Source organism: Anabrus simplex, chromosome 3, assembly GCF_040414725.1.
Source record: "Anabrus simplex isolate iqAnaSimp1 chromosome 3, ASM4041472v1, whole genome shotgun sequence".
Lineage (NCBI taxonomy): Eukaryota > Metazoa > Arthropoda > Insecta > Orthoptera > Tettigoniidae > Anabrus > Anabrus simplex.
Window position 1 is genome coordinate 149118347 of NC_090267.1, and position 12357 is coordinate 149130703.

The following is a 12357-nucleotide window of genomic DNA, read 5'->3' on the forward strand; positions in this document are numbered from 1 at the left end:
GTGTGAAGTGGAAGAGGTTGGTCATTGGTATGTATGTATTCTCCATCTACTCCGCTGTCCTTGGAATTCAACAAAGAAACGTCGGTTCTGCAACAGCGTGGCAATAATCATTGTGAACCTGAAATCCATAGTAAGATGGTAAAACTTCCTTAGAACTATCCGGTTTTGTATAGTATCATATGCTGAAGAGAGATCAACAAAAGCCACTCCAGTAATATAACCACACTGAAATCCGTCTTCTATGTGCTGTGTCAGATTAAGAATCTGTGTACAGCAGTTCCTTCCTGGTCTAAATCCAGCCTGCTCTGGGATTAACCAGAAGTACCAAGATCAACTTCAATGGTTAATATAATCAAATAATAAATGTAGATAAGCAGGCTTGCAGTATTACATGACTGTTCATCTGTCAAGGATTAAACAGACAAGGTTCATGGTAGCTTAAGTTGAAATTATGAAGAAAGGAAGGAAGGAACGTAATAAATTAGTTTAGCAGTTATACACAACTGTTGATATCGTGATCATAACGATGGGCCCTCTGGTTTTATATGGAATCTGACCCACAGAGGCATAACATTTTGTTTCAAAAATCCTATTAAATACATACATTGGTTAAGATTCGAATCATGGCAACCTTGGTATAAAGTCTGTGACAGTACCACTCACATCCCATAAATTAAGAATTCTTACAGTTTACTTAAGAAGTTTCTAATTAGCATAAAATAAAACAAATAGAACTATTGTATTTTTTGTATTAATGCTACCCTTATTCTATAAGTACACAATGATCTCAATATAAAAATCACTCCTCTCATAGGGTAACCTACTGTTAATGTAAAAAGAGAGGTGTTACAATTTGTTTTACGTTGCACTGACAGAGATCAGTTTTACGTCAACAAGATAGGCCAGGGCTAGGAACAGGAAGGAAACAACCATGGCCTTAATTAAGGTACAGCCCCAGCATTTGTCTGGTGTGAAAATGGGAAACCATGGAAAACATTTCTGTAAAAAGAGATGATTAAGAATTCAGTTAACAGCTCAGTTCATCTGGCAAGAAATGAAACTTTCTTCCAATATCAGGATGTGAAAAAAAAATCTTACTGTCATAAGTGACTGTTAATTTTATGATACTTGATACTTAAGTAACTAACTTATGATACTTAGCCGCAAGGTCTCCAATTTATGTGGAAATTAAACAACATGGCTTTTCATTTTTTTAAATCCCACGTTCATTCATTGGAAATCAAACTACAGAGGTCTTGGTTAGAAACTACTAATACCATCACTAAGCAACCACACCCCGCTATGGATTATACTATTCTGTGCACAAGAAAGACTGAATCTACCAAAGGTATCTGTTTTATTAGAGTGGCAGAATGATTTAATCAATTCTTAGAATTAGTACAGAATTTAAATCTTTTTAAAATTATTTAAATGTAGCCTAAATACAAAGCAACAGCAAAACAAATAGTTCCCAACCGCATATTCTGGTGGCACTTCCATAACCAACAAGCATATCATCATTTAATATATATACTGTATATATATAAATGATGTAACCTTAAGTAGGCTAGTTGACTTATATACCAGTACTAGTCAATATAGTTTTCCCTTCTTATGGGACATCTGATGTTGCTTTGGAAAGTAGAATGGTGCCACGCATAACATGCACTGTACAGCACAGTCTTGGCACTGCCAAGTAAATAAAACTACACAGCAGCTTAAAACACAGTTTCAATACTTAGGCTTCATTATAACAATTATAGCGATAAGCAACATCCCTCGCCTGAGTCCTTTATCTTTAGAGACTGCAATTAAGCTTTTTAGACTCAAGATAGTCCCAATTGTAACCTACAGACTAGAACTCACAAGGGAATATCTAACGAAGAGTGACCTGGTAAAAGCAGAACAAGTAAAATCCACCTACTTTAAAAAAAACCTTTGTGTCTCAACATATTCTCAGGCAAGACTGATTTACAAAATGGCAAGGGAGCCTTTCTTCATTTAGAAATTAAGATATATGATATGATATGACATTGCCATAAACAACAGCAAAGCATTGCATTTTGCAGATGCCGTATGAAAAGAAAAGGAATATTCCTAGCCTATAGATTTCTATGCCACAGAGGCTATGGCATTCAACGAATGGAAAAGTACAAACCTTGAATCGAGACACAATTACTCGTTTTGTGGTGCATGGTTTTCATGTTACAGCATGTAGAAATAAATTCCATAATATCACCTCAGACTGCAAGTGTGAATGGTGTGGGGGGGAGCATACGACAGATACTATTCTGTAGGGTGCAATAAAAGGACTTTCTCAATACTGCAACTCTGCAGTGAATAATAATTTAGAATTGTAATAATATGCACACTGTCCTATTCTATTGAATAAATAACAATTCTGGATGCAAATGAGGAAGTTTAGGCATTGCATATGACAAAACTAAACTCAATCTAAACATAAGTCTTTTTGGGGTTATCCCATGTGAAAAAAGGCAATCTGCCAGAAATTCATTGCTTGAATCAAGATATTGCTATCTTCTGAAGAAAGCACTGAAAGGAATTAATCGAAATTAAAACAATAAACGCTGCTTTCAAATAAAAGTTGTATTATTTCTACTTTACCTGGTGACTAAACTTAGTCCTCTTAAAGTCCTACAAATGTTGCTGTTTAACAGCATACTTGCAGAAGACATGCTGTAAAGCGAAAGTTATACATAATCAAACAAGATTCTGCAATGATTAACACTTTCTGCTACTTAATTCTTGGAGAGGTCAAGGTACAAAGTAGTAATAAGAACACAACAGGTTACACGTCCACATATCGCGCTGTATACTGTGAGACTCACTACCACCAAACTACCACTACGCGGGTACCCGACCCACCAAAGAAAATATGTGCAGCCCACTACTATTACTATTGAACTGATAGAACTAATTTTATGACAGCGCGGGGAGGCGGATCAGTCACCACAACCCAGTAAACTTCAACGAGTCAACAACCGAACAACCAATTAAAATGAAGACAACAAAAGTATTAGATATAGCACCGAGTATACAACAATAAAAGAAGCAGCAAGTTTGTAGTTTTGCGTGAATGTTAATATCGTGTTCATAGCCACGGGACCTCTAATTTCATTCGAAATCCATACTTGTCATTTCATTTAGCCGAGTTGGCCGGGATTCAAACCGCGGCCGCCATGATAAGAAACAAATGACTGCCATTCGAATTCGACTAATACACCCTATTCCATATAATCCGGACATAGGACTGCAAGCGTATTTATGCTCTACGTACTATAATCACTTTCTATTATTCATCTCCCTGCAACTATTTATCATCTCCATCAAGTTTTGTCTTTGAATGTTTTGTCTTCTACGGATTTGTTTTAAGTTTAATACTGGGTTTTACTGCGCAAATGTTGGCAATGCCATTGACGATTCATTTGTTGTTGTTGTTGTTGTGATAGGGCTAACCGGAAATACCACGCTTTAAAGTCCACCTTGCGGTAAATTTGCATATAATTGCCGTCGACACGTGCTTCACAGTGTCAATAAACAAGAGCGGCAGTATAAAGAATGTTTATCTTCCCAAACAGTGATACCACGTAAGGATATTACGGACATAAGTGTTTCGCCCAGTTGGTCTAGAACTATAATATAATTCAGCACTGTATTTGTTTCTGTTTTGTTGTTCTTGGTACGGTATCTGTCAGTGGGTATCGCACATTTTTGTTGTTGTTGACTAGTTAATTCATGATTTGTTTGGTGAGTTCACTTAGTGAAGCCGTGTCCAGCCACTTGTTGAGCTCCAGTGTAGCAGGTACCATTTCTTGTATGTCTGGACGTAGTATTTGTTTCACTCTACAGCTGGGTTTGTGTTATAGAGATAAATATAGTGACGTTTTGAGTAGGTAGTTATTACCCATTATTATTGGGGACCGTGGATGATGAGAGTGGAGATCAGTTGTTTCATAAAAAACTTCCTGATGAATCGAATAACTCTATTCTCGAGACGAAATTAGTTTCTATAAAGGACATGGTTATTTTTAATGAATCGCGGGAAACTTACTTTCTATCCGTGATTCTGCTGTACATTCCCAACCAAGCTTCTCCCAAGGTTAACCTATATAAGAAGCTAGCTGATGTACTTGTGCTTCGCTATGGAATTCTACATTCTATACAGAATTCTAGGTTAAGTAGTGTACACGCCGTAAGATTATATTAAACTTCATAGCTCTTAACGTTGCCCCAGAAAAGCGACAGGAAAGTCACCATACCGTACGTCTTTTCTCATGTGAAGACTTAGGGAATTTTCATTGTAATGGCAGGCCCGCTTGCCTATTGTCAGTCACAATCAAGTTGGAGGTTTTCATTATGATGGCAGGCCTACTGCCAGTCAATCGAGTTGGGCAGTTTTCATTATAATGGCAGACACTCTCCACCTGCCTTTTTACATCCTCAGAAAGACTCTCTTTGTAGTTTTCCCAGCTGAAATCAACATGGATCATTGATATGAAGTCAGTAGGAATGCCACGATTAAAAGCAATGCTATCATATGAAATACTTGATCAAATGAAAAACCGTAGGCCTACATTTCCTCACTTTTTAATGAACAGTATTATGCTGCTGATCTAACTGTCCAGGGTTCCAGAGCTGGAATGACCACACCACAAACAATCGTGAACACTTCTCTGCCATTATTCCCTTAAGGGTGCACACTACTCATTCCTATCAGCACCTCAGAATAGGAATCCCATAGCTGGAATACTATGATCCAGTGTGTTACGTACCAGTAGTACCGGTGTCAGAGAATTTATGAACCAGAGGAGTGGCACATGCTAAAGAAGAAAGTTATCCAACTCCCCAGCTACTTCCCGCTAATATTCAGACAGGATATGTTATACTCAGTACTTAGCAGTAATCCCATCTATCGGAATGAGTGGCAACAGAAGAGACAAGGCAGGGTCAGTCAGCGTAATTATGAGACAGACAAAAAAGGGAAAAAATGAGACATTCAAATTTTTCTGCTCTGATTAATGATCTCAACATTTTCCGTGAATGATGTTAGCCTATATATTAGTCTTATATCCATTATGATAAAATAATTGAAAAGTCTCCGAACTATATATCCATCAGTAGAAAAGTTTTTCCTGAGTGGTGTTTTTCTAACCAAAAATATTTAGTGTGTTGCACTTAGTATTTTGTTACCCTGGCTCAATCCAAAAATCCAGGGAAGTGTTTGTGGTTTTATTTGGTAGTGTAAGGGAGAACCTTCTTTTTCAGCTAGAAAACACAATTTTAAGTTTTTGATTTGAGAAGAAAATTCTTTTTTTTTTTTTTTTGTTAAGGGGTAAATATGAGACATCATGAGGGTAAAAGTGAGACACTTCTAGGGGAAAAATGAGACACTTGGTAAACTTATCCTACATTAAAAAAATAAACGCACTGACAAAACCATGATGAAGCGAAAAAGAGTGGACCCAACAGCAAAGGTGGTAACCATCTTAAGAATATTCTCAACTTATGAGGGAAAAGCAGAAACCACTTCATAAGAAGAATAGAAAGGGTACTGGTATTCAAAAGGCAACAGTTCCAGTAGTAAAATCTTTTCTAAGACAAGAGCAAAAGTTGATTCTTCTGACTCAGCTTCAAGCGAAGATGAAGATTGGCAAGGTAGCAGTGGCAGTCTTGATGAAGTTGATCTACTTGACACAGATGCAGTGGAAATGACTATGGTTGATGAAATAAATCTGGGCAACTTTTTACTTGTACTTTTTGAAAGTTGTGGAAAGCGGCATTCTTTTCAATATAAATATGTTGGCACTGTTCAGAAAGTTCTGGAAGGTGGAGATATGCAAATTATGTGTCTCAATTGTATGGACAAAAACAAAGCTGTGTTAGGCATAACAAAAATGACATACCCATTCAAAAAAGGCAAAATTACCTGCTCCAATAATAACAGGGAAAGATAGAGGCATTACATTTGCATTCACAGGAACAGTTGATGTTTTTGGAAGGAAAAAACTAGAACTCCTACAGTTTCTGTTAACCCAGTTTTTAACCAAGTGAAATGTCTCTTTTTTTTCACCATTCTGATTACAATGGGCATTATGTATTTATTTAGTAGGCCTATCATTGAAATGTAACATGAATTCAGACATAAAGCTCAGGTACCATTTAATTAGATGGTATAATATCAACAACCTACCCTGCATAATTTTTGTCAGGAAAATGTATAAAATGTATAAATTTTGTGTTATCGAAACATGGCCATTTTGTTCCTATACTAAAACTGAGGAAAGTATTGCAAACTATTATACCCAGAATTTTTTCTGTCTTCCTTTGACCCTAAACTGTCTCACAATTACCCTATTAACTCTCCAGCATGATTTTACAGTCGGCTACAATACTATCTCACTTTTTACCTGGGTTGTCTCAGAATTCCCCCTTTTGTGGGTTAAAAATGATATGCACATTTATATTTTTTTTTTTCAAAAGTTAATTAATATACAGTAATCTGTTGTTTCCAGTGTTTTTTGTAACATCAGTCAGAACTTATTATGATTATTTGCATAATTGTCACTGTTGTAATTTGTAATTTATGAACAAATTTGTAAAAAATGTCTCATATTTACCCTGACTGACCCCATATGACAAAGAGATATGGTCATTGTAATGTTATTGTTGATCAGTTTTATGAGCCTTAGACATTAGAGCATCTAATGTAAAGGGAGTCTTCCTTTCTTTCATGGCTCCTTGTCTTATTCTTCAAGGAATCGTTCCTTTACGATCTCCCTGGGTCAGATCTTGTTCTTTTCTGACCTCAACAGTATTACGTATGGAAGCCTAGGGAGTCTTTCATTTCTATGCCCTTCGTGGCCTTTGCTTTTCTTAGGCCGATTCCTTCATTTTTTGAAGTGTCGGACCCCTTCCATTTTTTCTCTCCGTTTAATAATATATAGAGGATGGTTGCCTAGTACTTCCTCTTAAAACAATAATCACCACCACCAGTCTTATCATAGTCGGTATGGTCAAATTGAATAAGACATTAAATGATCGAAACTTGTATTCTCTATAACTTTTATTATGTAGTACTTTTTGGTAGGATAAATAACATAGGTATTTAAGAATTAAATTTCAGGTGCTTTGATATGAACTTAGCAACAAAATCAAAATTCATTAATATCTCCGTTATCATAGCCGGTACATTAAAAATGAATAAGACATAAATGATCAAAAATTTAATTTATACCTTTAGTTATGTAGTATTTATCGATAGGACCACTAATAACATGCCGATTTTCATTAAATTCTCTTCAGCCATTTTGTTATGATGCCCATACATACATACAGACAGACGGACAGAGATGACAGAAAATTAAAGAGTGCATTTCCTTGTTATTGTGGACCTGACCAATACAGAAATACCATTCGTTTTAAATTTCGAGCAATGTACAGACAAGACTCTTATTTTATGTATCGTAACCGTAAATGCCGTACGTGGGCTAGAAGAGCTTAAGATTCAACGCAGGGCATGTACGGTACAGAAATGGAGTGCTACAGAGGGAGAGAGGTTTGTTGAAATAATGTCTGATTCAAAGAAAACTGAGTTTATTTACGAAAGTTCAAATTTCATATCACCTCTGTACAGAAGAAATACTGGGAAGTGTCCTTTCCTTGTCCTGCAGCTGGCGATGTTCCTTGAAGTCCAGCTGCTACTCTCGTGCTACCATGGGTCTCCTCTCTGCACCATGGAACCACGATTCCTCCCTCGATGGAAATTCTAGACGTTCTGGAATTTCTAGAAAATTGAGACTGTCTAGAAGTTCTAGTAGAATGGGCGTTGATATTGGTCACGTATAGGATGAACATGAATACACACACTTATGTCCTGGACATGTTAATTTGCAAAGCAGCTTCTACACAGATGTGAGAAAGATATAATAATGATCTTAAACAAAGTTTATAGCACGTAGAAATTGTGTACTCAAAGATTGAATCAATAACTATCACACGGTAGAATGTCACTGGACTCTACTCCGTGTTCTAACACTAATCATTAAATGCAGCCGAGTGTCATGCAATTCAGTCTTAACACTGGAAAGATAAGTAAGCGGAGTCGAATGTCAGTAAAATCGAACTCGCAAAATAAATAGCCACTTAGAATTATATGATAATGTAACTTCACATTGTCGACTGTCAATGAAATTGACCTAGTAAGTTCGAAGAATGTGACACTTGGCATAAGTTGAAGTTTTTTACTTGATAAATATTTCTAAGTTTTTACACAGTTTTGAAGACAATCACTTTGATCAGATGGAAATGAAAATGTACTTGTGAAATTATTCCTGTTCACACGTGTTAATTGGAAACAAAGTGAAACTCACTCTGTTCGTTAGCAGTCCTTGGTTCGATCACTCGTAAGGTTGATGAATAGAAGTTCAAATATACAGTTCGCAGTCTACCACCTATGAAATTATTTCGAAATGTTTGAGAATTATTTACAGATGGGAAAATTGCAAGTCCGATGATGTAGATACTGAGTTTAAGTTAATGTTATATTCAATCACTGTTCAAGAATCTATCACTGATTAGAACACCTCATTTACTTTGAAATATGAGCACTTGGGAAATAAACACAAGTCTTAAAAACACTCGTCCTAAATAATCAATCACTTATAAATGTTAGTGTCGGCGAAGCACAAGTTATATTCAGTCACTCACGAACTGGAGAAAATTTATAAGTTCTACCTTTCAACACAGTAGAAATCAGACTCTCACTCGATGCTCCATCGCGACTGCCACAAACCGACTGACCGGGTTCAACCGTTGTAATTGACACACTGATCTGCCTTGGGAATTAGCCCTCCTTATATACGCAAATCGTGAAGATAGCAGTAATTGTATTTCATTGAATATCTCCTTTACCTTCCGTCGGATTTGCATCAAACTTGGTGGAAATGGAGACAAAAAATTTGGCAACATGGTGATGTTGTTTTCATAATTTACTCATCCTAAGGAAAGTTATTAGGCGTAGAACATTTCAAATATTCTCTGGCTGATGCAGTCTTTCTGTCGCAAGGGGAGGCAGGCTGTGACGTCATAAGCTCCACGTCACATACGAACTTCATGCTGTAGCTAGCTGTTGAGTCGGTGCACAGCACGTAATTCAAGTTTGAAGTGCGGGGACTTTATCTTGGACCAGCGTTCCTGGTACATTTCCCCCTTCCCTTGAGAAAAAGAAAATGCTACAGGATTTTGATCTGTGAATTAGTATTCGGCAATCAAGACATACACATCAAAGAAAAGTACAATAAGTTCCACCTTTTCAATACATTATATTATGTGACAGTTTTACGTTACAGTTAAACCTTCACATTTTTATACACTCGGGACCGGTTTCGACAGTGTACCTGTCATCATCAGCCAAGAACAATTAATCGAGGACAATAAACCTTATAATACTTCAGGTATGATATAACAGTGAATATAAAATTATACATTATCTATCTACAAAAAGGTGTGAACATGTTTCTTAAATACGGTAACTTTATATCGCGTTTTATTTCTTATAGGTTCCGACTTGGATCAGGATCCCTCCTAGTCAATTTATGTAATCACAACCTACAACATAAGATCTACAAGCACCATTTTAGCCAGGACCTTTGTTACTTCTCAGCAAGATGATATACAACCACATGTCGACATGTATAATTGTTTAATAGGACTCGCTGATCATCTATATCAACAAGCAGTGACCCATTCAAATTGTTCATTTCTACTTATATTGATATTTTACATAATTATCTGCTCCTCAAGTCCAAGTTGTAGCTTCAGCTGAACTTTACCATATATTTTAAGTGGAACACCATTAACTAAATGTTTTATCAACTTTTAACTTGTCACACATAGCTGTATGTCCCGAGTGTTAAAAATACCAAAACTACGCCTACAAACATATTACTATAACCTCAGCTGAACTGTATCACATATTCTAAGTGGAACACCATTTGACTAAATGTTTGAACACTTTAACTTGTCAAACATAGCTATATGTCTTGAGTGCCAAAACTTCATAGATTTACACCTATAAACATCTCTGCTATAGCTATAATATAACAGCAGGTTTTTAACACGTTATTTTAATTAGAAATTTTATAAGTGTACACCCTACAGGACTATGATTTTTCTTAAATCGTGATTTTTTACCTGGACATGTTCACACCTTTTTGTAGATAGATAATGTATAATTTTATATTCACTGTTATATCATACCTGAAGTATTATAAGGTTTATTGTCCTCGATTAATTGTTCTTGGCTGATGATGACAGGTACACTGTCGAAACCGGTCCCGAGTGTATAAAAATGTGAAGGTTTAACTGTAACGTAAAACTGTCACATAATATAATGTATTGAAAAGGTGGAACTTATTGTACTTTTCTTTGATGTGAATTCTGCTTCAATACGGAACCTAAATATGAAGTTCTTAACTTTAAACAATCAAGACATAGACGTAAACTGCCATTGGGTTTTCTGACAATTGCTAAGGGGTTTAAGTATGGAGTGACACACTTAGAAATGATATTGTCACATTCCATTTGTTTTATCACAGTCCTGGCTTCATCTCGTTATTTCTCAGGAACTGGATATGGTCCCTTCTTGTAAGGAGAAGTGTTTTTAACATTTAACTGATATTTAACTCTCTTGGTGCCAGGCGGTAGAGCGAGCATCCGCCCTTTAAATTGCCAGAGCCGATCTGGTCGGCCTTTAACAATCCAGTCGGAAGTTGCCAGAGCCGATTACATCGGCCGGCTTAAAATTCTGTGATATACATAATTTTGAGGCAACCTATAGTCATTTAAAGTTAAAAACTTCATGATTGTTCCGTATTGAATAGAGAAATAAGATGTACAATATTATAGGGAAGGATCCACCTTTCAGTACTCCGTAGTAAGTTGAACTAAAAAGTAGTTACAACCTGTTTATTGGGCTCCTCACTTTCATCTATCCTGTCCGACCTCCCTTGGTCAACTCTTGTTCTTTTCCGACCCCGATGCTATTAGGTTTGCGAGGGCTAGGGAGTCTTTCATTTTCACGCCCTTCGTGGCCTCGTCTTCCTTTAACCGATATCTTCATTTTTCGAAGTGTCGGTTCTCTTCCTCTTTTTTCCTCGAATTAGTGTCATATAAAGGATTGTTGCCCAATTGTATTTCCTCTAATAACAATAACCACCACCACCACCATCACCACCCTGTAATAAACGTTCCCCACCCACTTTCTCTATTTATCATTTCTTTATCAATTACTACGGCAAGTTGTTTCGAGTTGAACCTCGTATTTCTTTCATTATTTCTTCCTATTTTTTAATATATTTTTATTTGGCTTTATTCATTTTTTAACGTTTTTAAATTATTTTAAAACCTATATATCCACTCTGAATTTGACGCATATAATAAGGCAAAAACACCAGCCAACATTATGAAACAATAATGAAGAAAGGGACCGCTAGATTGAGAAGATATTGAGAATGATGCTATTTCTAAAGCCTTAAATTTCATGTTGTTTTTTCTCCTTGTCACAGGCTTTTCGCCTGCAGGTTAATTTAGGCTTGGTTTCTCTCAAAAATGTTTGCTCCCGCTCTCCTCCTGACCAATTTGTTGTGATGGGTTTCCACTAGGATGATTCTGACAGCAATTTCAAACTGTTTTGTCATTTTTAAAGCCAATAATTTGTAAACTATGAGGTCCACAACCTCACCATGCGCTACTATTATTTGTTTCCATCTGCATCATTTGTTTTCTCATTCCCTTGTTTCTTAGGTTAACGCAGTTTTTAGTATCAATTATTATTTCAAATTAACACCTGCTTCACTGAATTTTGTCGCAGTAAGTTTTTTGCTCTGCATATTGATGTAAATAGTGTATATTTGTGCTAATTTTGTTTTCCGTCTAAGCTCTCTTTTGTTTTTTGTTTACTCTTTCATTATGTTTTTTAGCATTTTTTCAACTTATATTATGTAAATTATTCCAACCCCTTAATTTTTTTCACTGAAGATGGCTCAAGCGAGCCGAAACATGTCTGAATTTGTTTGCTCCGTCTAATGATGGAATATATGATGTATTGAACAGGAGGATACCCTCATTTTTCGCCATTGTAAAGTGAAAACCGTCAATACGGAATGATTCTAATATCTTGTAAACCTTATAGTCACATATAGTCCTCTATCATTACCTAAATGCCGGTTTCCGCGGGCCAAGTGTAGCGTGCCTGCCTCTCACCCGGAGGTCATGGGTTCGATTCCCGCCCAGGTCAAGAATTTTCGCCTGGTCCTGAGGGTTGGTTCGAGGTTTACT

At 36.4% G+C, this 12357-nt stretch overlaps 2 protein-coding genes across 4 annotated transcripts in view; one reads left to right on the forward strand and one right to left on the reverse strand.

Moving 5' to 3' along the window:
• The window catches only part of Dolk (Dolichol kinase), a 188672-nt gene extending 185498 nt beyond the window's left edge, over nucleotides 1-3174 (reverse strand). The window contains exon 1 of one of the 3 annotated variants that reach the window (XM_067142775.2): nucleotides 2626-3174. In XM_067142775.2, coding sequence (XP_066998876.2) covers nucleotides 2626-2696 — 71 coding nt within the window. In that variant the 5' untranslated portion in view covers nucleotides 2697-3174. The remainder of the gene's footprint in view (nucleotides 1-2625) is intronic. The other 2 variants (XM_067142776.2, XM_067142774.2) reach the window with 2 other exon arrangements.
• A 304-nt stretch (nucleotides 3175-3478) lies between these two features.
• The window catches only part of LOC136865884 (uncharacterized), a 137759-nt gene continuing 128880 nt past the window's right edge, over nucleotides 3479-12357 (forward strand). Inside the window, exon 1 of the mRNA XM_067142441.2 lies at nucleotides 3479-3608. The gene's annotated coding sequence lies outside the window, so the exon portion shown is untranslated. The remainder of the gene's footprint in view (nucleotides 3609-12357) is intronic.